Source organism: Eumetopias jubatus, unplaced genomic scaffold, assembly GCF_037043125.1.
Source record: "Eumetopias jubatus isolate StellerSeaLion01/CBP00866 unplaced genomic scaffold, mEumJub1_p1.0 scaffold_5, whole genome shotgun sequence".
NCBI lineage: Eukaryota > Metazoa > Chordata > Mammalia > Carnivora > Otariidae > Eumetopias > Eumetopias jubatus.
Genome location: NW_028274811.1, coordinates 44132509 through 44158422, shown reverse-complemented (window position 1 = coordinate 44158422; position 25914 = coordinate 44132509). Strand labels below are relative to the sequence as shown.

At 39.0% G+C, this 25914-nt stretch overlaps 1 protein-coding gene across 4 annotated transcripts in view; it reads left to right on the top strand.

Moving 5' to 3' along the window:
• Window positions 1-25914, top strand: part of PDE4D (phosphodiesterase 4D) — a 746399-nt gene that overhangs the window by 689885 nt on the left and 30600 nt on the right. For 3 of the 4 annotated variants that reach the window (XM_028119058.2, XM_028119059.2, XM_028119060.2), the window contains exon 6: window positions 2563-2675. In XM_028119058.2, coding sequence (XP_027974859.1) covers window positions 2563-2675 — 113 coding nt within the window. Of the gene's footprint in view, window positions 1-1955; window positions 2477-2562; window positions 2676-25914 lie in introns of those variants that run through there. The other variant, XM_028119061.2, reaches the window with a different exon arrangement.

Here is a 25914-nt window from a genome sequence, read left to right as displayed (position 1 = left end):
GGATGTGCTCACTATTGACAACTCAAATAACCTAAAATAAGTTGATTTCCTCTTAAAGTGTCCTACATCCTTATTTCATACAGTAGAGGGAGGGGGGAAAATACAAAAACAAAAAACCATATAGTAGATGTACTACCATTTCAACTAGGTTGCCCTATACTTGCATACGGAAGGTATTAAGTAAAATGAAAATGTGTTATGATCATAGGCTTAATTATTGTTTGTAGTCCTTAGGGTATGGGATTACAAGGGACTTTTTCACATTACATCCTTGTGTGATATTTCCATTTTTAGAAGAATCACGTTATATTTTTACATTCTTATAATCAGGGAAAGGCTATGCAGATAAAACATTTAATACTATTTTAAATTATCTTTAAGGTTGTTACTTTTGTTGGGGGGGAAAGGCCCAATCTTACTCTTTAATTTACCTGGCAAGGTTTAAGCGGCTGTTTGTTATACAGAGATTGCTGCAGAAAACAAAAAGGAATAAAAGAAGCAAATTTTAACATAGAGTCCCCAAAGTGAATACCAAACAGTTCAAGAATCCTTGATAACAATGAGCCATGTGGCCCATGTAACAAATACTTGGAAGTTATTCTAACTTTTACAAATTTTACGTAAAAACCTATCTGGTAAATCCCCGGGAGCCTGAGATTCAGTCTGTGAAATTCTCTGTTGTGCCAGTGATCATTTATGGAGTCTAAACTTCACGGGCAGAGTTTCTTCTCCTTCAATACCTGTAGATTCGAAGACAAAGAAAAGGGATCTCGCCGACTTCATGTGAGCTTTTCAATGTATTCTTTGTAATTGACAATAACCAAGTTTTATAAGATGGGACTCTTCAGAGTTTGGGCTATTTTCCTCTCTGAAAGTATCGTTTATCTGCTTGCTAATGTAGTGAGGTTCTTGCAATTGATCCTTTCATGTAGAGCGCCCATGATCCCCAGGGTCAGCTTTTGTAAATAGGACTAGCTTCCATACTGTGCCTTTGGATATGGTCTTTTCATTTTCTCACGTTTGTAGTTTATTCTGCACATGGTGGGCAGAAACACCCTTCCAGACTTTTTCCTTTGGCATCAGAAGACCGTCCCGGTCTCTGATTTGCAATTCCACAGACGAAGGAAGCACGTATGCAGGACATGTGTCAAGTGCTCATACTACGTGGTGCATTCACATTGCTGTTCCTTTAAGAGAGAACTCTTATTAGACAATTCTGAATGTGAAAATACAGCATATTGTCCAATCTGCATATTCTAAAGCCGTCAACATTGTTTTTGTTTGCTCGTTTATGTCCACCCCAACATTTAGAAGTCTGGTACTTAGGAGGGGCCGGGCTGGGTACTGAAAGAGTCTGGTTTTAATAGAAGTAATTTTATTCCCACAACCACCCTGTTCCCTTAAAGTAGGTAAATCCTAAGCCCTCAGAAACGAAGCCTCAAAAACCTAAAACCCAAACCCACAGAAACGGTTGCCCGGGTCCTAAGTAACGTTATTTGTGCCGCCCGTCGTCGGGCTCTCCCGCGAAACCTCGCAGGGAGCAACGGATGGTGAAGACGCTGAGGCTGGGGCAGTCGGGGCGACCGGGAGGGGCGCGCGGGCTCCCCGCGGGGCAGGTGCGCGGCCGCGCGCGCGTGCGCGCCAGGTCTCGCCTGAGCCCCGCGGCGGGCGCGACCCCGGGTGGCGGGCGCTCCACGCCGGGTTTTGGGCCGCTCCCCTCGCGCAGCCCCACGGCAGCCCCACAGACACACGCGCTCGCGCCCGCGCCTCCCGGGCTCGGCTTCAAAGCGAGCGGCCCCGGGCTGCGCGGGGTGATGCCCCGGCGAGGCGGCGGGGCGGTCGAGGCTGGGACTTCGGGGAAGGCGGCGGCGGGGGGCGCGGGCGGGCCTTGGCAGTTGGCAGGCTCCTTGTAAGGGAGCTGAGGAGGGGCTAGGCAGCGGCGAGAGCCGCGAGGGGCGTGAGGGGGAGTGTTCCCGGAAAGCGGCGGTGATGGAGCCGCGCTGTGCCGGGCGCCGGAGGAGTTGAGAAAGAAAACAGGAAACGTGGTGGCCGCGCACCCGGCCGCGGCTGATTCATTCGCGTCGTGAGAAAGCTCGGCAGGCGGAGTGGGCGCGGGGACGCGGCTCGGGTCGGCCGGCGACGAGATCGGGCCGTGGACCAGGCGCTCCCTCCGCGGGGCTGGCCCCAAGGCGCGCGCGCCGCCCCCTTCGCCAGCTCCCGGGCCGGCGCTCGGGCCCGTCGCACCGTCGAAAAGTCGCACCGTGGGGTTTTTGCCCGTGTCTCCGTGTAAAAGTTGGCTTGCCGCACTTTGTGCGCCCTCCCTGGACGCGGGACTGAGACGCCAAGCTGGAGAAACCGTGCTTCCCCGAGGCCGGCCGCCCAGCTAGCTGAGCCTCGGCTCCCAGCGTGGTGGCCGGCTCGGCACTATGAAGGAGCAGCCCTCATGTGCGGGCACTGGGCATCCGAGCATGGCGGGGTATGGCAGGATGGCCCCCTTTGAACTCGCTGGCGGCGCCGTGAAGCGCTTGAGAACTGAGTCCCCCTTTCCCTGTCTCTTCGCAGAGGAGGCCTACCAGAAACTGGCCAGCGAGACCCTGGAGGAGCTGGACTGGTGTCTGGACCAGCTAGAGACGCTGCAGACCAGGCACTCCGTCAGTGAGATGGCCTCCAACAAGGTAAGCCCCGGCTCTGCCTGTCGCCAGGGCCCCTAGACTGCTGATTCCCACGCTGGTGAAGCCGCCAGCCCCTGTGGCCCTGAGAAATACATAGAGATTTTGTCACACTGCATGTTGGCTGTTTTGCTCCCTTGGAGGGAGGTTCCTGTCTCTGTGCCTTCCCTGTCTCTTACATTCACTCCAGATAAAGTAAACATTTTGCAAAAGCAACTTTGACAGAGTTTGATTACAGCACCCCCAGGCCACAGTGAGTGGGGATTTTTTGGGGGGGAGGGGAGTGGGCTTGTCAGTGACACTTTGCCCTTGCGGCAGAAACCCAGGCGGGGCCATTGGCATTGCATGCTTAAGGGTATTCTTGGGATTCCCAGTTGGACATAAGAGTTGCTGGAGGTCAGTGCAATCTCTGGGATGTCACCACCTACCGCACTCAGTGCTCAGTAGAGTTCCCTGAACTTGGAACCTTAACTCTCATTTATCTAGATGTTAGGGTACATTGTAAGAACTGAGCTTTTATATGTTCACTTAGCCTTAGGTGTCCACAGGAAATATCAAGAAAGTTAGAAAGTTCATTATGATCATTACCTTTGTTTTCATGAATCTTGGGGAGAAATCCAGTTTTCAGAGGTCATTTAGTATGCTTCAGTGGGTCATTTGTGCCATGTATGCTGAAGTGCTGGCCTTGGTGGTCAGTGGAGTTTTGGGGGACTGAGAAGTAACCTTCAGCCTGAGACAGCCTTAAAGCAAGGTATAGTGTTGTCAGTGTTACTGTATTTTTTGGAATTTCTCTTCCTTGTGTCTTTAGTTATGTAAGGAAATAACTGGGATTATGTATGTTTTTAATGACTTTCTGGCTGAGGGGATAGGAAAGGAGGCACATTCATGTTGGATGCAGATGACTGAGGGATTCAACCAGTAAAAACTGTTAACTTTGTGTGGCAATTACTAACAGTTGCCTCTTAACGATATTTAAATATTTTGGCCACCTATTTACAAGGTCAGGAAGGTTATACCATTTTACGGTTTATCTGTGTGCACATATCTTTAACTGGGTGATGCTTTTTCTTAGCTTATTGTAGTTTTTATCCCACTTTTTTTGTCCCCCAGTTTTTTTTTTAAATACCATAGCATATCAGTCACTTGATTGTCTTATCTGTTGACAATGCTTACATAGATTGCATTGTTTTTGAAGTGAGAAGTTAACTTCAAATAGAATAAAAGAGACTCCTCACGCACTGTCTACAGGCACTAACTTACCCACAAGCACACTGACCTAACCCAAATGCACACTGGGGATCAGATCTGGGTTTTTTGTTTGTATTGTTTCCGCCTCATTTTGAAATTTGGTATGGCTCCTCATCAAAATAACCCATCATTGGGTTCTTACTTCCTGCTGTGGCATCAGGTGCCATTGTTTGCATCTGGTTAACAAAGTCTTAGTTCATTGACTAATTTCATAAAATAGAAATTTTTAAAAAAATAATTTGATTGATAATAGCAGTAGACTAGGCTGAGTATCTTCAATGTCCTGCATGCTGAATGGGACCATTCTGCAGGGGGATTGAGTTCTTAATTCTCTTGTCTGGTTAATTCTGTATAAAAAAGAAGAGCAGAATCGGAAGGCACCCAAAGGGATATGCACACATTTGGTTATGTTTTCCAGGTGATCTGACAGTACTTTTTCAGAGAAATGAACCTGAGCAGTTATAATTACTTTCCCCAGAAATCCATATTCTTAATGATGAGACCTATATTTGAATTTAAAAATTAACATGAAATCTAATAATGTATTGTAAGTGATGTCAACTGTCAAGTAATTAGTTTATCTATACTTTAAGATTTTTAAAAAATAAAGCTTTAGGTCACAGTAATTGATCAAGATGATTTCTTTCTTCAATGGCACTAAATAAGACAGGATTTTTTTTAAAAATCTCCATTGTGAAAGCACCCAGTTAAACTTTGAGTTATTTACAGATTTAGTAGAGAAGGTGCATTTATTTGGTTGAAAGGAAATGTAGGTTAAGTGAGAAAAGACTTTTTAAGAAGGTGATTCTAGCTGTTTGTGTCTTGTGGTTGAAAGATTATTGACAGGACACTTATTTTTAACATTAAAAAAACTCAGCTTGACTGAAGCTGTTGCTTAAACTTCTAATTTCTAAGCTATCCATTTCCTTTTTTTAACCCGTTCATTTTTACAAGAATGCTAAACTCATGTAACTTTTTATAGGTGAAAAGGGATTATCGTAGAAGGAAAAAAAGCTCTTGGTAAATGTTGTAAAGTTACCCTTCTGCTTTCATAACAAGGGCAGGAAAAAGTCACGTCCACATAAGCTGTAAACTGAATGGGAACAGCTGATCTGAAGGTCCCTGTGAGTGATGCCCAACCAAAGTCTGAACTGGAAATGTGACAGCTTGCAACACACATCTCTTGAGGATGAATGAATAACGTCTGAAAACATTGCTTTCTGGTTATGTTTTATTGCTGTCCATTATTTTTACATATACTTGTTTGAACCAGCCAGTATTTTCAGATTATTCTCTTTCCACCTTTGAAAAATCATGACATTTTTACATGTTCTTCTCACTTGAGTTTCTTTTTCAAATTTAATAGTATAATGTAACATAATAAAAATACTAGTAAGGTCATGATTTTTAAGTGCTTATAGAGAGGAAATATTTATTACAGATACAGATTTGAGTATTAGGAAGAAGGAAATTGATTCCTTCAACCCATTTAACCATTTGGGTTAATAGATTATTTCTGTGTTTTTGAAAATCTTAATTAAAGGAATCCAAATTAGCAGTTTTAAAATGATGCTTTAGAAGTAACTACCTATATTTCCTGATACTGTAATGTGCATAATGCTTATTGATGCTACTAAGACAGGAGAATTATTGAATTCTTGGCCAAGGCCAAAATGGACTGTAATACATGTAGAATGCTTGTACCAAGTAGGGTAAGAGACTCCAGATGGCATTTAATTTGAGTGATTAAATCTACAGCACTTACCCTCATAAGCACATTAATCTCCCTGAGATTTGTACAGATTTCCTTTGGAACCTCATTGCTACAGTTGAGGGAGGTTTTGGTAAGGTCTCAAAGCTTTGCAAGTAGGCAGACCTGGAAGTTAAATCTTGGTTTTGTTCCTTGCTTGCTGAGTTACATTCAACTCTTTTAGCTTCAGTTTCTTTAGCATAAGATGAGCACGATAATATCCATTTTGAAAGATCAATGTAAGAGTTTGAAAGAATATATATAAAAGAGCTGTCTAATAAAAACTTTATGATAGTAGGCACTATTCCTGTTGTTACTGGTATTATTTGAGATTTAGGTCAAACTTCCTTAATGGTCTTCTTAGCTAAAATACGGTTTTTTTACTATTCAGTTATAACTTTTGCTTGACATTTTAGGTTTCCCGAATTGTTACAATGCAGTCCTTAGATAACCGTCTTTAGTACACATCTCTATATTATGAAAAAAGGCTTATATTATATTTACACAATTTTTGGTATAATTCAGATAGAAACATTTTGAACTTCCAAGTCTTTCCTTAAATTCCAGTTACAGAATTCCAGACAGAAGTGCAAAATACTTTTTCTGTTTTACTCTAAAACTGAAAACACAGCACTTTATTAATTCTTGGAATATGCTAAACCATAATGTGGGATTGGTGAGGACATTTCCATTCTTTTGTACAGAATTTGCAAAGCTAAAATACCTTTTTAGACTGTTTTTAATGCAAAATAGTTTCTCAGTGTTTTTGGTTACCTTTCTCTCAAGGAAAATAAGTTGAGGATGTGAGGAGGGCAGGCCAGGAGTCTAAGCCTCAGGGCTTTCAAAAATTATGCTTTGGAGAGGTGCCTGGGTAGCTCAGTTGGTTGAGCATCCAACCCTTGATTTTGCCTCAGGATTTTGGCTCAGGTCATGATCTCGTGATCGTGAGATCAAATCCCACATTGGGCTCCATGCTCAACAGAGTCTGCTTAAGATTCTCTCTCTCCCTCTGCCTCTGCCCCACCCCACCTCTAAAATTAATAATTAAATCTTAAAAAAAAGATTCTGCTGTGGAACCCTGTCACTTTATCCTCTTGTGACCTAATAATACATATTTCACCAGGCCTTCAGAGTGAGTGCAGTGATGTTTTAAAGGAGAAAACAAAATCATTTTGATTTCCTCCTAAAATATACCACTATAAAAGTATATTTTGTTTCTCCTCTCTAATTTGGGGGCACTTTCGAGGCTTGGCATTGCTGGAAACTGCCATGCTTCAAGTGGCAAGTCTCTTGAAGTTAGGATTCAAGCATCCTTCCAAGGGACTTCAGATTTTTGTTTAGTTAATTCTAGATAGACATCTAGCATTACCAACTTAGCAAATGTGGTCATGACTTTCTTATGGAATTTATTTTGTCAATTTACTTATTAACCAACATCTCTATCATGTTTATGTTGCCTGTAAATTAATTGCTTTTCTGGGGTGCTTGTTCTTCGTTCTTCCACTGTCTGCTCCCCCTGGTGCTTTTGAATAGTCAGTGCATACATAAAGCAATATTAGAGCTTTCTGTGGCTGCTGATATTTTTTCTTCTGGGCAAGACGGGTGCTGGAATGAATATAGAATGTTCATAGGAGTGGTTAAATCCTAAAATATCTCAGCATTACAAGGATATAACTCTCAGAACAGAAATAAATGTTTAACTTTTGCTAAGAAAGAAGGTTTAGTTGGAAAAGCATTTTAATTTAATGAAGAGCAAATCACAAATAACACTTATTTTCTACATTAAAACTTACTGATATGGTCGTAAGAGAATTAAGAATTAACATGACTAAAAGAAAACCTTATGTTTTAAAAGAATCTATCTTCTGTAACTGTAGAAACTCGACTTACTGATATTTTGAGTTTGCTGTCTCCTTTTCCGTCCACTTAATAAAAGTAGATTTGGCAAAGACTTAGGTGGTTTACGTGTAGTGCCTTAAAGTTAATATGGAGAGTTGGGAATGCTTGTTTTTATGATCACCATTAGGAAAAAAAATACATTTTTGCTTTTATTTTAAGTAATAATAGAAAGCAGGAAATACTTTTAAATGAAAATTTTCATTTTTCGTTGAAGAGTAAAACCTTGACTTAATAAAACACTAAGCATTAAAACAAATCTTAATTTGTCTCTATTGTCATCATCTCAGTTCTTGTGTCAGTATTTAGTGGCAGTAAGCTTCAATATGCCTAACATTTAATTATCCAAAACTTATAATTTTTGTGGTTCAGTGAATTAGTCATTACTAGAGAAATCACTTTCAGTTATTACATTTTTATTTCATTATAGGGTAGTGGTGACTTTGGCCTGAGAGCATAATGAACTATGTCCTTTTTTTTTTTTTTTAATTTCAAAAAATATGCTTGGCCAAGATAAAATAGTACTTTTCCCAATGCTATGGACAGATTAAACAAACTTTTTTCCCAAGTAACAAGGATAATAGATAATGCTGTTGTTCAATTTAAGAAGATTTCCGTGATAGTCACATAGATGATAGCTGTTACTTAAGATACACATACATGGCAGATGTGAAATGTTGATAATGTCATGATTTTCAGATTATCCCTCAAGTATATAGAAGCTGATTATCTCATTTTTAGAAAGAGGCCAGCCCTTTAAAACTGCAAATAGCTAGGGTTTATTTTGTGATGGTCTAGCTCTGCTAGGGCAGTCGGGCTGTACCTGGTACTCGTGATGGCTTCATTGGCCCGACTAGTTTGAGATCTTTCTAGGAAATAGAGAGATGGGTCGCCGTTCATTTTAATATTCACACTGGTCCTAAAAGACCTTTTAGGAATGCATTTCCTTTTATTCACTCTAACTGAGGATGGGGAGGGGAAATTTGCTCAAGCAACAAACAATTCTGCAGTGTTCATTAGGAAATTAGTTACATTGGATTCCCAGCTGTAGTAGTAATGGGTGTATGATTCTTTAAAAGAAAACTTTATCTTTAATGAAGGATTTTTCATTATTATTATCGTTTAATACCCTGAACTTTTGGTTATTGTTTGGCCACAGTTTGTATATGATGAGGATAAGTGATATTTACTCCTTGGCTTGATAGTGTTCACTAGCAATGCTTATGGCAGCTTTGTAGAGTGGAAAGAATAGAGTTGTTTCTTTTTTTCTTTTCTTTCTTTTCGGTCAGGCGAACTTGGTTTCAAATTTCAGCTCTGCTGCTTCTGACCTAATATTTGGGGCAACAGGCATCACCTCTCTGATTCTCAATTTCCTCATTATAAAGGGAGATAGTAAAAAGAGAAAATAAAATTGAAAGGTTATTGAGAGCATTAAATATAATGTATGCAAAGCTCAGTTTGGTGCATAGCACATACTCAGTGCTCAATAAATTACATGTAATTTATTCTATGCCTAGGATATACTGAAAAAGAGAGATAAAGAAGAACCCTGTGTCATATACTCCTTGCAATGTAAGAACATAATATTTTTTAGAAGAAAAGCATTACCTTTCTTTTCTGCAGCAAATAAGTCTAAATTAGTGTTGCTCATACTTTGTTGTTTCTGTGTATATTGTATATGCTATATCTTGAGAGTTTTTATTTAGGGTATTTTTTAAATGCAGACATCTATCTGAGTGCTTCATCTTTTTTTTTTTTTTAAAGATTTTATTTATTTATTTGAGAGAGAGAGAATGAGAGATAGAGAGCACGAGAGGGAAGAGGGTCAGAGGGAGAAGCAGACTCCCCGCTGAGCAGGGAGCCCAATGTGGGACTCGATCCCGGGACTCCAGGATCATGACCTGAGCCGAAGGCAGTCGCTTAACCAACTGAGCCACCCACACGCCCTGAGTGCTTCATCTTAAGTAAGGATATTTATGAAACCATGGATTTGGTGTCCTACTTATATTTTTTTCTGATATACATTTGAAAAAATACATTAAAATTAATATGTAACAAGGTGAGAAAATATTCTTCCATATACTACCTTGAAGCATTTTGCTTACCACTCATAGATACTGAGTATGCTTTTGAATATACTAAACCAGTAGCAAGAACAACTTTAGGAGTCACTTTTAGTCAGAAAAATATGTTTATTTTAAACAACCTATGGTTTTCTTTCTCTGCCACTAATGGGACCTCCTCACTGGAGGAGAAAAATGCCAAATTTCACCAGCAGAAATCTCCCATTCATTAGGCATTCATTCCTCAGGCAGAATGGTGTATGGATTTGCAGCACCCTTTTGTAACCAGACTGCCTGAGTTGGATTCTCCTGCTGCCCTTTGCTAGATGTAATTTGGACAGCTTACCTTCTGTGCCTCAGTTCCTCATCTGTTAAATAGTTGCTATGATGATTTCATTAATTAAAAGACAGTAATTGTCTAGACAGAGTCAGGAACATAGATGTTGAGTAATGTTAAATCCTTTATTTCCATCCATAAAGGAATATCATCTTTCTTTTCTTATTTTGCGAAGTGAGGGCTAGAGAAGGTGTTTATTTGCCATCCTGATATCTATGCTTCTAATGAGCTTTTTTTTTTTAAGATTTTATTTATTTATTTGACAGAGAGAGAGAGAGCACAAGTAGGCAGGCAGGCAGGCAGAGGCAGAGGGAGAAGCAGGCTCCCCGCTGAGCAGGGAGCCCGATGTAGGGCTCGATCCCAGGACCCTGGGATCATGACCCGAGCCAAAGGCAGACGCTTAACCGACTGAGCCACCCAGGCGCCCCTCTAATGAGCTTTTAAGAGGCAGCAGTGGCCTAGTGATGTTGAAGTAAACCAAAGAATACTGTTGGAATGTTTCACTGGCTCTTCTCCCACTCAGTGACTTTTCAAGAAGTTTAACTCTATTTTCTTTGTGTAATTTTACACTAAAGCTCATCAAATTGACCTAAAGATTTATCAGAATATCTAAAACTCCCAGAGCTGTTTCTAGTTAAAACAGTAGAGAATAGAATAGTCTAACCAGTTTTTATCATAAATGAATATATCCCAGTTATTCCTGTGAATGAGACTGAAAATAACCCAGGCAGAGAATTTCTCATTAATATTTAATGTTAAGAAAATCCTGTTAAGGACATAGCCTCCCATTGCACCTCTCAACATCTTGACCATCTAGTATGTATATAAATATTTCCTTGCTCTGTCAACTGAGAAGGCCTAAAGAAACAACACCCCAGTAGCAATGAACACACCCAGCACCCTCATCTTGGTTTCTAATGCCATTCTCCAAAGAAACCAGGATTCCTTGGAAAATATCTAATTCTAGGAGTGGGGCAGGAAGTGAGGCAGGAGCATGTTGTAGTGCCAGAAAGTAAGGAAGTGCTCAAACCGAATCCCACATTGATGGGAACATATCAGAGGGACACAAGAGCGAACCGAAAGAGCTACCATTTACCAAAGCTGGAACTATTTGATCAAGAAAATAAACTGGTATTGGATTATAACCCAAAATAAAAAATAAATATCCTTGTGTTAATACTGATATAATTTATTGAATAAATAAATAAATGGGGGAGAATGGACAAATCTCCATGCACAGAATTCCACGTAATTTATGTAGATACTCTGCTCTCAAGGAAGGAGAGCGAAACTCTCTCCTGAAGTGTGGGCTATACATATTGACTTCCTTCCAAAAAGCCAATATGGAAAGAGGGAAAAAAATGACAATGTAGTAGAGAAACCACACACACACACACACACACACGCACCCACATATATACACACACACAAGCACACACACACACTGCTTCAACTAGGTCATTGAAGTCAGCATCAACCGTGATATGCCAGGTTGTAGTAGTATATACACCCTTGATATGCTCTGATGAAAATGGTTCTTTACATCTGTGGTCTTCCTACTGAAAACATATAACCCCATTCTAATCATGAGAAAAACATCAGATAATTCCTAGCAAAGGAACATTCTACGAAATATCTGACTAGTTCTCAGAACCGTCGAAGTTAACAAGAAAAAGGAAAATCGGAGAAACTGCCACAGGCAAGAGGAGCCTAAGTTACTAAATGTAACACGAGATCATGGATAGGATCCTGGACCAGAAAAAGAACAGTAGGTGAAAACTAAGGAAATTTGAATAAAGTGTGGACTGCAGTTAATAATAATGCATCCGTGTTGATTCTGCAGTTGTGACAAATGTATCATTAAATGTAGTATTAATAATAGGGGAAACTGGATATGGGGCATATGGGAACTCTCTACTTATCTTCACAATTTTTCTGTAAATCTAAAACTTTTCCAAAATAAAAAATTTTTAAACAAATCTTAACCATCCTTTAAGGTCTATTTGGAATGCTGTCTCCTCCACAAAGTTTTTTCTGTCCTCTCTTCTCCCGTGTCTCCCACCCCAGCCTCCCCTGATTGCGTGTCATGTCTTTCTTCTTTGATCTTCCACAAGACTTTTATTTGTAGATCTCTTAACTCTAAATACTGTATTTTGTTTCTTTGTTTTACTGGGTTTTGTTGTATACTAGGTTGTTAGTCTTACTCATTTTTCCAGCACCCATAGCATTGGACACAAAGCCTTGTTAAGTAGGCACTCAATAAATATTGGGTGAATTGTGTGAATGGTATTACGGTCCTTGCAATGCAGCTTTAAGTGTTTTTGCCTTCAGTACCGTAGGGATCATGACTGATCAGTCTCAGGGACTTTACTCTTTTTAAGACCTAAAAGCCCTCGGGGGCGCCTGGGTGGCTCAGCAGTCCTTAAGCCTCTGCCTTTGGCTCAGGTCATGATCCCAGGGTCCTGGGATCAAGCCCCACGTCGGGCTCCCTGCTCCGCGGGAAGCCTGCTTCTCCTTCTCCCACTCCCCCTGCTTGTGTTCCCTCTCTCACTGTCTCTCTCTCTCTCTCTCTCTCTCTGTCAAAATAAATAAATAAAATCTTTAAAAAAAAGACCTAAAAGCCCTCAAAGTTCTTCTTTTATGAATAATAGCTTCAATTTTACTGTTTGTCACACTCTTTGCAAGGAAGTTACTGAACATTTGGTCAAAGAACTGAAGAAATTTTCCAGTCTAATGTTGTTTGAGTCCAAATGTAAATTAATAAAATGAAAATATAATCTGTTCCTGCCTACCACACAGTTTTTGATAGTTTTGGTGGTATTTAGCATGATCAGTATTTGAAAGCGTTGGTACTGTTATCCTGAAGCTTTGTTTTAGAACTAAAAAAGTTAAAAGTGATCATTTGTCTAACTCATCCAGTTTGAGTTGGAAAATGAGGCCCAAACCTTGTTCAGGTCCACCTGGACAGCTAGAAATCTCATGACTTACGTAGTTCACTTTCTGGAGGGTCTCAGCATCGTTTGGGTTCATGTATGGAGCCTTTATTTTAAATCATATTCATAATTGTGGGAGGGAGATTATACTTTTTTTATTTGAATGTATTAATGGACTACAAGCCATATTTCTGATAAGCATATGGGTTTTATAACTGTTTAAATGCATAAACAGTGAGTTTTCTACCCAGCCATTAGGAGTATTGATGAGGTCTTCCATGTGGCTCGTAGCTCAAACGTAGTGTGTATCAATATATTATTTTGTATTTTGATCACATGAATTAGTACCAGATGCATAATGTTGGTTAATGTAAATGCCATTTCTCATCTTGGATTTGTAGACTCAGAGTCTGTGCATTGTGGTTGATGCCTTGCAAGAAAGGTGGTTTTTATTTTTTTCCTTGCTAAGAATCCTGATCATTTCCACTTAAGAGTCTCCGTTCAGCATAGACACTTAGGTCTCAGAAATTTTAGCATAATTTATGCTCAGATTAGTCTCATTTAAATTAAAAATCTATAGTGCACAGGCAAAGGCCATAAACTGTTCTCTCTCCTCCATACCTATTTTAGCAACAACATTCTTATATAAGTTGGTTCCAACTAAAAATGACATTTCTGCGTACTTTCTCTGTTAGCCTGGGAAGAAAGGATGTGTTTGTCGGCTTTTGCCTGTTAGGAAGTGTTCTGTGCAGTTTTACCCAGGGCGTGCTTGGGTTTCCGTCAGCATCTCTGGTCCGCTGTGCTGTAATCCCTGTCGTGGCAGCCTCTGGCTTTTATTACTGGCAAGCAGTGTGCTGTGCAGACATAGGCACCATAATAGGAAACACCTCAGCCTGTCATAAACAGGCCTAGAGAGGAGAAGGCGAAGGCTGACAGGGACGTGTCCATAGCAACAGGCAAAGATGAGCGAGGCTGCCACCGTGGAGTAAGTGCAGGCTGAGAGCTTTCTCCTCATTTCAGAAAAGAACCCAGGCTGCTTTCCACTGTTGGCATAGCATGTTTCTGTTGCTTGGTTTTTGTGTTAGACCTAAGTGTGAATAAAAACATCTTAAATAATACTTTCCAAAATATTTTGAGAGAATATATCGAAGTGTTTCCCTTTTGTTTTTCTCCTTTAATTTCACCTGACATCCAGTGCAAACCCATTAGGGAGAAAGAACAGACATTTCATTGCAATGGGAAAGTATTAAAAAATATATACAAAAATCAAATAATCATGTGTTTATTTAAAGAATCATAAATTATACTGATACACAGAATTGCAAAGAAAAGAGCATTTCTCAGTAAGTTGACTTTCTGTTGTTTATGTCTCTTACATCAAGTTCAGGTTTTAGAAAAGGAGTACATTCTTTGACCAAGAAAGTTTCTATTTTATGTTTGCTCGGTTTTTTTCAAGCTTCAGAAAAATAATGAACTACAGCTTTAACAATGATGGGCTTTGTCACAAGAACTCAGGAAGATAAATTTCAAATTTGGAAGGGCTTTACCACTTTTTAATAAAGAGATAAAATGCTGTCATGGGTGCTTTAAATATATGTAGGTGTCATTTCATTATTTGTAAGGCAACCTTATTTCACAAAAGAGGTTAAAGACTGCAAAGAATGAAAAAGGCTGTAATTCTGTTAAAAGAGTATGCAGAAATTAGATTTAGGAGACCTGAAATTTGAACTTTATTTTTTTTTTTTGAAAGAGAGAGATTTGTTCAAAGGCTTTCATAGATTAGGAATTCAGTGGGTATTTGCTGATTTTTTCCTACCCCTTTTAAAATAAGCACTTGATCCTCTTGTATTTTTTTTTATTTTGAATATTTCAAGTCTGTTTCAACAATATGCTGTGATAAGAATGAAACTAATTAATATTATCTTTGGCATAAACTTTTATTTTTTTCTTTGTTTTCTTAATCATATATTCTCAGCATGGTCTTTGAGATCTCCATAAGGGTAAGTGATAATTAGGTTTCAAGAAATCCTAGGAATGTTTTACTAGAAATATCCTAATTTCTTTACTATACATCAGGAAAAGATTAGTTTTTCTCCTGGAAGATACTGTTTGGGCCTAAATCTTAATTTTTCCCTACAGTGTTAATGAGCAGTAAAATGATGAAAGGGTACATAGTAGAACAAACAAACAAACAGAGAGCTTACATCATTACAGATTGAAAGCAATTTGTTCTCTCAAAAGTAAAACTCAGTGGAAAGATTAATAACATTTTGCCCCTTGGCTTTATTTTCAGTGTAACATACGTAACCTTTGTTACCTATGAGCAGTCTTTGACTACAAGTGGTCAGGAAACACTGGTATATAACTTACTTTCTAATAAAAGGCATGATCCTGGTGTTCTCTCATACTTCAAACCCTAAGTCTCTAACTTAGTCCCAGAAACAGTACACTACATGCCAAAACAGTAGGTCTTATTTTTAAAGATGAAAAACTGAGGCTTAGTTAGACTTGTACCAAGATCCATGTGCCTCTTAGTAGATATAAAGGTAATTATTTTTCTGAATGTGGCTTCTCGGGGGGAGGATGGGGAAATAGAAAAACAAGTGTTTGTTCTGAGACTATGTTTTCAAAATATGTCTTAATGTAATTTTTTAATAAGTATTAGACTCCAAAATAGCAAGAACAGTTTCAGCAAAATGTAATTCCTAGTGCAGCTTATTCTGCTTCCCTTGTTCTCTGTCGTGTCAGGATGGGCAGACAGGACCTAGTTTCCTGACCTAGGAAGAGTGTGATGGCGAGACAGATAGCATGTTAGGTTGGGAGTGAACCTAGCAGGCAGGTAGTTAACAGGGCACAGATATCAAATGATGGGTAACGGGGTAAGTGGGATGAGAAGACCAATTGGCAAAAGCAGATCTGAGCCCCTGAGATGGCAAGGATTTGGAGAGGATGTGGGTACAACTGGACGGGATGAAGCTTGACTAATGGTGGGGAGTGTGGCAGCAGACGGTATAGGATAAACTCAGGGAAGGTGTAAGCAGGTGTCAGGATTTTTAAAATGATCTGTTACTGTGAGGTTGCCTTGGAGGTCTGTTTTCTTAGCAGGGGCAAAATGGAGAAGGAAGAAAGACTCATGGATAGAGTGAGAAATGAAGATTGAAGGAAGGAAAGAAAGACGTGACTTTTCGGATAGTGAGATGAGGAAGGGGAGGTATGGAAGAAGGAACAGCCTCAGACCGGGCTCACCTAGATCAGGGCTTTCCTTGGCTAGAGGCAGACTGATGTGTTCATGTTCCTTCCCCCTTTCCACTGCAGGGTGAAATCTGGTTGGAATGAACCTTTGGGACACTCTTGAAGAAAAAAAGAAATCCAGACGTGTCAGGGTGAGGGTGTGAATGTTTCAAAGGCAGGACAGTCAGCTGTGGGGTTAGGGATTGGGGCAAATGACTGGAGAGGGCAGATTTACAGATGAAGTATACTGCATGAGGCTAGAGTCTTTTTTAGCATCAATAGCTGGCATCCTTTCCTTCACCTGTTGCCTCCTTGAGTCATAGCCCAGTAGCAGCATGAGTGGATTGTCACATTCAATGCTGGGCCATCCCTCAAGGAACCAGCTGCCTGGGAGTGAGGACCGGGGACAGCAAAGTACAAGCTGGAACAGGGTGAAGAGGGAATGTGTCAAAATAAGCATGGATGAGCTCAGTCCAGTATACTGTAAGTCACTGGATGGCAGAAGAGTAAAGTGAAACAATAGCAGGTGACGGTGTGAACCTTTATCTTTAAAATTCAGCCGTTAATCTCCTAATTCCAGTGAGTTCAGCAATTCCTCTTCTGTATTACCCCACACTAGATTGTCACCTTGGATAATTGCTTCAACTTCTCTGAACCTATTTTCTCTGTAAATCAGGACTAAAATATCTATCTCAGAGGCTTGTTGTATGAATTAGATGAAAACCTCTCCGAAGTGTGTGGAGCGGTACACAGACCTAATAGGCACAGAAAGTGGCCTGTCTTTAGTAGGGATGGAGATTGGAATTTTTTATAAACTTAAAAGGTGAGCTTTATATGCTGCCATATAGGTAACCCAGTGCAACCTGAGCTTGAATCAGCAGGTCTGGGTGAAAGAGCTCACAGAGTGTGCCTTTGAAATCCCGATACCCAGTCATGGTGATTTATGGGACCTTACTAGCTTGCATATGTGATGGCCCACTGAGTTTGTTTACTTTAGTTTTAGCTCAGTTACCTAGCACTCTGTGATAGCATATTTTTATTTACACTCTCACTGACCACTTAATTATGATTACCTTGAAAGAATATGTATGAAGGCAGCCATGAAAGAAACTTTTATTAGAGTTGTGAGGTCTCATGTAGATCTTCATTCCACCATGTCTAAAAATGGGCGCAGCACTTATGCTTCACTTCTCCCTCACCTTGGAAGACCTTCAAGACCCCTCCAAATGATTTTTATGATTGTGAAATACTGAGATTATGATTATTAACTAGAGTGTCAAATATCAATCATATCAGGTAACTAGGTGTCTCTTCTTGGGAAAAATAGAAACAAGAACCAAAAATAGAATCTTTAATCATGGGATGGATTTAAAATGCCAATCCAGCTGCGAAAGAGAGCCTGGATGAAATCACTTTGAACCTGGTTTCAGCTCATGATGCGATCTTAGTCATAGATCTGACACTAGCCATAGCAGAGGAAGAACAAATTCCCCAACCGTGTAGTTGTTCTAAGAGTTGAAAATGAGTCAATGAATAGGTGATTGATTCCTTTCCATTGTCTACTTACTCTCAGCCATTTTGCAGAGAAATCATACTTTGCCATGCTTAATAAAAGTGGGTTTTTTTTTTTCTTAAAATTCCAAATATCCTTAGAGGTAAAAGAGATTTGTGGTATCGGCCTATTTGCCTCCTTCATTTTAAGATGAGGTAACAAGGTACAGGAGAGTTGAAGTGACCTGGAACAAAATAGTACTGTGTTACTTTTGTCAAGGCTTTTCTCTTGTGGAAAATACAAATTTTTTGTTGCTAGACATAAGACCTAGGTTTTGGTCTTTATTGACATATTCACTTTTGAATGAAATTTTTAGTTTTTATTATTTGTGTTTGATCCTTAACCATTTTCTAGATCAGATACCATTTTCATGTGGCAACTATATCACTAGGAAGTTTTTTGTTGTTGTTTTGTACCATTTGTTTTAGATAATCACAATCCAGTATTTAGGCTTTCACTAAAGGATTTTTGTTTTTGCCTAGTTACAGTAGGACATGTATCTACTCCAAAGGTTTTTAGAGACAAAATGAGATTTTTATATGTGTGTTTGTATTCAAGTAGATAGATAGATAGATGATAGAAAAGAAAGAAAGGCATATAGATATACAGACTGAAAATATAACTAGTCATATAAGTAAACTTGTGTGTTAACGAATAATAGAGTAGTGCACGGTCTTCTGGTCCTGTAGAGAAGTTTAGAATGCATTCAACACAGAGGACGAAAATGATTGGGAAGCATCCCAGAAAAAAGTGTTACTTAAGCTAGATCTCGAACATGGAGGATTCATATGGGTTGCTAACAAAGGAAGAGATGGCATTCCAGGGGTTAGATGAGGCAGGGTAGGATGGGGCACTATTGTGGATTTAGCTTTATTGTATGTTTGTGGAAGTGGGCACGTAGTGGGTGTTTTGTAAGAATGGGTCTGCCTGGGACAGAAAATCTAATGCTGGGAACTGAGGCAGGTCTGAGAAATGTGGACTTGGGACCACAGTAAAGAGTACCTTCAATGCCCGACTAAGCCATCTCCACATTATCTTCCAAGCCCTAAAGAACACTTGCATTTTATTTTAAGGAAAATATTGCAAGGAAAATAACAAAATAATTTTATAAAGATAAGTCTTGTGGTGGTCTAGATCATATGGAGGGGAAATAGTGAAAGCCAGAAGGGTCTGTTAGAAAATTAGGCAGGTAAGTGATGAGGGACTGATAGAGGATGGGATGAGAGGAGAGTAATGGGTGAGAGGAGGACAGGATTTGGGGTGACAGGATATGGGGCAGGATTTGGGGTGACAGGATATGGGGTGACAGGATTTGGGGTGACAGGATATGGGGTGACAGGATATGGGGTGACAGGATTTGGGGTGACAGGATTTGGGGTGACAGGATATGGGGTGACAGGATTTGGGGTGACAGGATTTGGGGGGCAGGACTGCAGCAAATAAGAAAGGACAAAATTCTAAACGCAAACGTTAGGATAACAGTTGGAAAATTAGAAAGCCAGTTTGAGGTGGAGTGAAAGGTGGTTAAATTTTTAGACATGAAATTGAGGTAAGACCACATATCAAAGGAAAAACACCCTGTAGGGCTTCAGTTGTTAGGACTGGATTTTTGGTAGTAGGATAGGACCTTAGCTGGGGGTTGCCTGTGCAGGGTTGGTGGTTAAGACCTTAGGGCTCCTCTGTAAAATGGGAATAACACTAGTCCTCATAAGGTTGTTACTAGAAATAAATGAAATAATGTCAGGAAGGTATTCAGCAGTATCCTTGTCACATTGTAGACACTCAGCAAATGTTAGCTATTATTTTTTACTGTGGGTTTTAGGGACAGATAGTTTTGTGATTTACTACACGTGCTATTCTGGAAGCTGTATAAAAGCCATTTGCATGGGGTGTTTCTTCAGTACCCCAAGTGGGCGTTCATATGTCCTAATTCACATCCTTGCTTTTCTACCTGTTAGGGGAAAGTGAGAGCCCAAGCTATAATTACTCATGCTTAGCTGTTAGTCACTGTTTATAAGACCTAGAATTTTTTTTTTACACAAAAGTTTAAGAATATTTACTGCTCTTCTGTTTACTGCAACTTCTATAAGATCCCTTGAGCCATATTTTTTTTTTCCATTGCTGTGTCCAGAGTCAAATCAATTTCAAGGGGTTTATAAAGACCTTTTGAAAAATGGTATTAGCTTAATGCAAGCTAATGGTCATTACCTCAGTATTAGCTCAGCATTTTAAAACTACTTTCACTCAAAGAGGAACAGACTTACACAGCAATAGAAGAAATCCAGAAGTGGATTATTATTTATGAAGACTTGTAGGACTCCTGTCTGTGTAGGTTGGACTAAATGTCTTCAGTGGAGCTTTCCAACTTGGCTATATTTCACAGAATCACAGAATTATGGTGTGTTTGATGATCCCATTCCACCTAACATATGTGATCGACTCATTATCTGCTAGGGTATTAGATTCACATATGGAAGAACAAGTACAGCAGAGTTTCTGGTTGGGGGGGTGGTCCTCAACAGAAAAATAAACATGTATTTATAAATTTTCTTACACTTGACTCCTATAACTCTTCTGTCGCTTTACTTACATCCTCTACATCTGTACCTCCCCCAGTCTTCTCCATTTCAGCAAACGGCACAAATATCCATCCAAGTCACATGCTGATCATACCAGAAGTCTAGGGGCTGATTCTTCTCTTCGCTTGCAATGTTGAGTTCACCAAGTCAGGTCAGCTCTTCCTCACTGCTTCCTCTCCTCCTCTGTCTGCTCTGCCCTTCTATAAACCATTCTCCACAAAGACAACTTTTTAAAATGTAAATCACGCCACAAAACTCGGAACCTTTCAGTGATAGCCCGCACTCTCTGCAAGGCTTACAGGAACCCACACAATCTTGCCTTGATGTTCTTCTGATCTGATTCTGTGTACCTGTCCTCCCTCATGCTGGCTGTGTTTCTTCAGCCCTTGCTGGGAATGCTCTGCCCCAGATCTTCTGGTTGGTTCTTTCTAGTCTTTTGGGTCTCGTGTCAGATACCACCTTCTCAGTGCAGCTTTTCCTGACTATTTAGTTGAATAGTCCACGATCATGGTATCACATTACTCCCTTTTCTTCCACTCAGTATGTTTCTTGCTCATTTTGTGTCTTTTTGCCCCAAGAGTTCAAGATTTACATGCTCAGGGAACTCTTTTGTGTTTATCACTGTGCCCCCTGTGCTGGCACATAGTGGTTGTGTAATAGATAATTGTTGAGTGAAGAAGCGAATCACCATCCTAAACAATTCATTATCAGATATTTAAAGCCTTTTGCTTTCCACAAGAATTATTGATTTTATTTTCTATTTTTGTTTTCTTGAAACCCTGGTATTTTTGTTTGATTTTACTTGTTAATAAATGGGAAGGGAGCAAAGAGTTAGATAGTAGAACAAGTTTGAAAATACTAGATTAAACAAAATAAAACAGGGTTATATATCGTCCTTGGCAAAGCTTTTAATATGCTAATGTACAGTCTCCAAGAAGGTTGGCACTATGTCAAAAGTTTGACCCTGGAAGTCTTCTTTGAGAATTATCACATCAGACTGCTGTTCTTTAAAACACATTCTGAAAACTGCTGCCTGAGACAAAAACCCATCATAATAGACAGGGGGAAAGAGACACTATGTGGAGTACAAGGAGGCAGATTTATACTGACTCTCAGGAGAACAGGCTATCAACCAAGGACTCAGAAAAAAAAATAAATAAAACCTATGAAAAAGTGATGGAAGGATTCAAAAAGAATACAGCAGCTGGGACTATCGAGTTTTCTGCGAACAGCTCTTCCTGCTTTCTTGGATATTTCTAGCTCCAGCGCTGGCACAGTGCTTGGCCTAGAGTGAACATACAGTAAGTATCTGTTGACTGTTCATCAGTGAGTGCATAAAGGTGGCCCAGGATCACCGTTAAATCGTTAAGTTAATTAAGATCAGTTTGGTTTGTTTAGGAAAAGCACGAACATATCTAAAGTATTTTAGGAAATGTTTCATTCCAAAGAATTAAAAGTAAAATATTAGTACTTAAGAGAATACTTAAGCTGTTCTTATATTGCGTAAATGCTTTGTATAACTAGGAATTTACCATATATTGCATTATTCAAAGCTAACATGGATTTTATAGACAAACATATGCCTATTTGAGATAAAATGGTGGAGCTCTTAGAGTGAAACTTATTTTACCGTATATAACTACGCTTGGTTTTTGTTTTGTTTTGTTTTGTTTTAAGAGAGAGGGGCCGAGGAGGGGAGGGGCAGAGGGAGTGGGAGAGAGAGAATCCTAAGCAGGACTCACGCCCAGAAGCACGGGGCCCAACACAGGACTCAATCCCATGACCTCTTGGGAGAAATCAAGAGTCAGATATTTAACCGACTGAGCCACCCAGGTGCTCCAAGCTTGAGATTTTTGTTTCATTTCTCTTTAGGCAAAGTTAAGCAAATTTGGGATTAAAGTAATTGGGTAAAATTACCTAACATTTTTTTTTTAAGATTTTATTCATTTATTTGAGAGGGAGGGAGCACGAGCAGGGTGAGGAGCAGAGGGAGAAGCCAACTCCCCGCCGAGCAGGGAGCCTGATGTGGGGCTTGATCCCAGGACTTCGGGATCATGACCTAAGACGAAGGCAGACACTTAAACAATTGAGCCACCCAGGCGCCTCTAACTAATATTTTTTAAAGTCAAGTTTTGAGGTATAATTTACATATTGGTAACACGTCCACTTTTTAGATCTAGTTGAGTGCATTTTGACAAATGTATACAATTGGATAACTACCACCATAATCTAGATATAGAATATTTTCATCACCCAAAAAGAGTTCTAATGCTCCCTTTGTATTCATTCCCTTCCCCCTACTACCAATTGCTGGCAACCAGTGATCTCATTTCCCTATAGTTTTGCCTTTTCCAGAATATCATATGAATAAAATCATACAATTATAAAAAGCCTTTTGTTAATGGCTTCTTTCACTTCGCATAATGCTTTTGAGATTCACCCAGTAATAACACTATGCATATATTAGTAATTTATTTTTATTGCTTTCTAGTATTTTATTTTATGGATATACCACAGTTTGTGTTCGTTCGCCAGTTGATTGACATCAGGGCTATTTGCAGGCTTCAGCTGTTATAAATAGAATTGCTGTAAACGTTTGCACATAGACCTTTTTCATTTCTCTTGGGTAAATAACTTGGAGTGGGATTGCTGGGACGTGTAGTGAATATAATTGTTAACTTTACAAGAAGATGCCAAACTGTTTTCCAAAGTCACTATCCCATTTTGCAGTCTTACCAACAGTGGACAAGGGTTCCATGGACTCTGCATCCTGGCCAGCATTTTGTATTGCTCGTATCTAGTATGTAGTAGCATTACATTTTGGTTTTAATTTTTGTTTTCTTAATGACTAATGATGTTGCACATCTTTACATGTGCTTATTGATCTTTTTAAGTTGTAAGAATTTTTATAATTCCAGATATAAATATCAGATACATATTTTACACATATATTCTTCCACAAGTCTATGGCTGGTTCTATTTTCTTATCAGTTTCTTTCAAAGAAAAGCTTTGATGAAGTCTAGTTTATCAGTCTTGTCTTTTATGTGTCATGCTTTTTTGTGTTCTAAGAAATCTTTGCCTAACCCAGGATCACAAATATTTTCTGCATTTTCTACTAGAAGTTGTATAGTTTCAGGTTTTACATTTAGTTCTAGGATCCATTTTGAGTAGATGTATACTAATATGGTGCAAAGTAAAGGTGGAAATTCATTTTTTTGTGAATGGACATCCATGTGTTTAAGTGCTATTTGCTGAAAGGAATATATAGCCCAAGTTTTATAACTTAAAATTACTCTAAGATCCACAATAAAAGTGGTGTGCTTTATAAAGGATCAAATATGTATTTCCAGAAATCTGCCTGTTTGCTTTTTTTATTATTGCTTTAGGAGACAGGTATTCTCTGTTTAAACTATTTTCACAAAGCACACAAAGAAGTACAGAAGCAATATTAGTAAGTATTTTATGGTGATTATCATGGCCATCATAAGCATGGAAAATTGGTATTAACTGAGAACAGTTTAAGTGAATTGGGAGTCCTAATTTTCCCTGTAAGTACAAAGTCTATATTTATACAAGATTTTTTTGTTTGGAGGTTTCATTTATGTGAGGTTTGTGCATGCATTCATCGCCTTAATTATTCTTCGTTGAAACAAAAATCCTTGGTGGATGTGATAATGATGGTGGCTGGTGGTAGCAGTAGTGGTTTCAGCTGGATTTGCTTAGTAGTTGTGGACATAGAAAATCTTCTACCAAGTGTATATGATTCAAAATGTATCAGTAATTATAGAATGCCACGCAAAAGAGACCATGTAGAAGCAAAATTTAAGTAATCATTGATCAGTTTGATGTTCTTTCAGCCTCAGAGTACCTTTCAACAAAAATAAAGTTTCTTATATTGGAACTTCCTTTTTTAGTAAATGTTAGAGGTGTTTCTTAAATAAAATTTTTTGGTGAAAATTCTCAAGCCAGGTTAATTGGAGAATGATCCTTAGCCTTTTTGGATGATGATTTTGTTTTTAAAAATCAAGCTGTAGTTCCTCCTCATCTCAAGCTTCCATAATATTTGTAAGATACGTTCTAAGATGACGACTCTTAGAACAGAGAAGTTCCTTAAATTGTGTTTGGATCCATCATCACTAGAGGGCAGTAAACACAAACAGATTTAGTGGATATAAGGTGTTTTTTGTAATATTAGCATTAATCAAAGAAAGTATAATTTTATAATGTAAAAATAGATTTAAAATTCTGTTACTTAAAACATAGCTTATAGATTAATTCTGTATTATTGCCTGCCTCTATAACGATTTTTGTAGTGAAAGCAAAGGAACGGTGATTTTTTAAACACTGGTGTGTTGTATTTATTGTGTTTAATATTTGAAGTTTCCTCTTGCCTCAGAATTCTTCAGGGGCATTTAGTAACTGGATTTGCATATGTTAAGCAGAACAGTATTGGATGTGTGGCAGCCCACTTTACACAGATTAGCTTCTTGATTAACAACAATTCCCAGAACGTTGATCCTAAGTAGAAATATGTAAAATAAATATAGATTGATTATAAAATAAAATATTTTCCAAAGGTATTAGTCCTACTGAAAACAGTGCTATTGCCAGGAAGATCCCTTAGGTTGTAGAAATCTAAGAGTCATTAATACACTTAACTTTAAATAATATTTCTTTAATATTTCAAACTGTAATATGTACAGCTTAGAATTTATTATGTTAATAGACATGTTGTTTACAGGCTCTAGGATAACTGTATAGATTAATGCCTGAAATATTTTTTGGCATTTTGGTCCAGTAGCCGGACAGTGGGTTTAAATCCCGGCTCTGCAGCTTGGCTTTGTGACCTTGGTTAAGATACTTTGACTTCTGAGACTCAGTTTCCTCATAGTTTAGTTTGTCTGTTTTTCTTTTTCCCTAATCAAAAATATATCTTAACCTGTCTTAACATCTGTTGCAAAGTCCCTAATTCCAGCAGTGGTTAATGTATCAAAGCCTCAATTCCATCAGCAGAATTTTAAGTATCCTGAAATATCCTAAGATACTCCATAAAGTTTGATTGCTTGGTGTCTCATTTAAGAACTGAGAAAATGAATAATAAAAGAGGATTGTTATCTAAAGATTTTGAGGAGTATTTTTAGGAGAAGACAGAAAAAGAGAACTAAATGCTGAAGGAAATTATGTATATATATATATTTTTTTTTTTTAATTTGAGTACATGTACACATTTGGGTGTTTGAACACAGCAGACTACCAGTCAGGAAATATGGCTTCTAGCTGTGTGTGAGAGCATCTGTGTCTCATTCATGGAACACGCCCACATCTAAGTGTCACTGTCCCACATGTCAGGAGCTCTCCTTATCAGGGGAGGCAGCCTGTCTTTGGGCACAAGCTTCCTGACTTCACTAGTTAGTAGGAACCATGCTGTCCAGAGATCTGACCACAGGAATAGGATCAGTGGTTCTTTAATTCAGGACATTGTAAATCAGCACAAAGATTAAGGATAAAGTGGGATGCCTGGTTGGCTCAGCTGGAAGAGCATGCATCTCTTGATCTCAGGGTCATGAGTTTGAGCCCCACATGGGGCTCAAAAAAAGATTGAGGATAAATGAGTCCACTCCTAGATTCATACCGTTTATCAAGGAATTTGCAAAC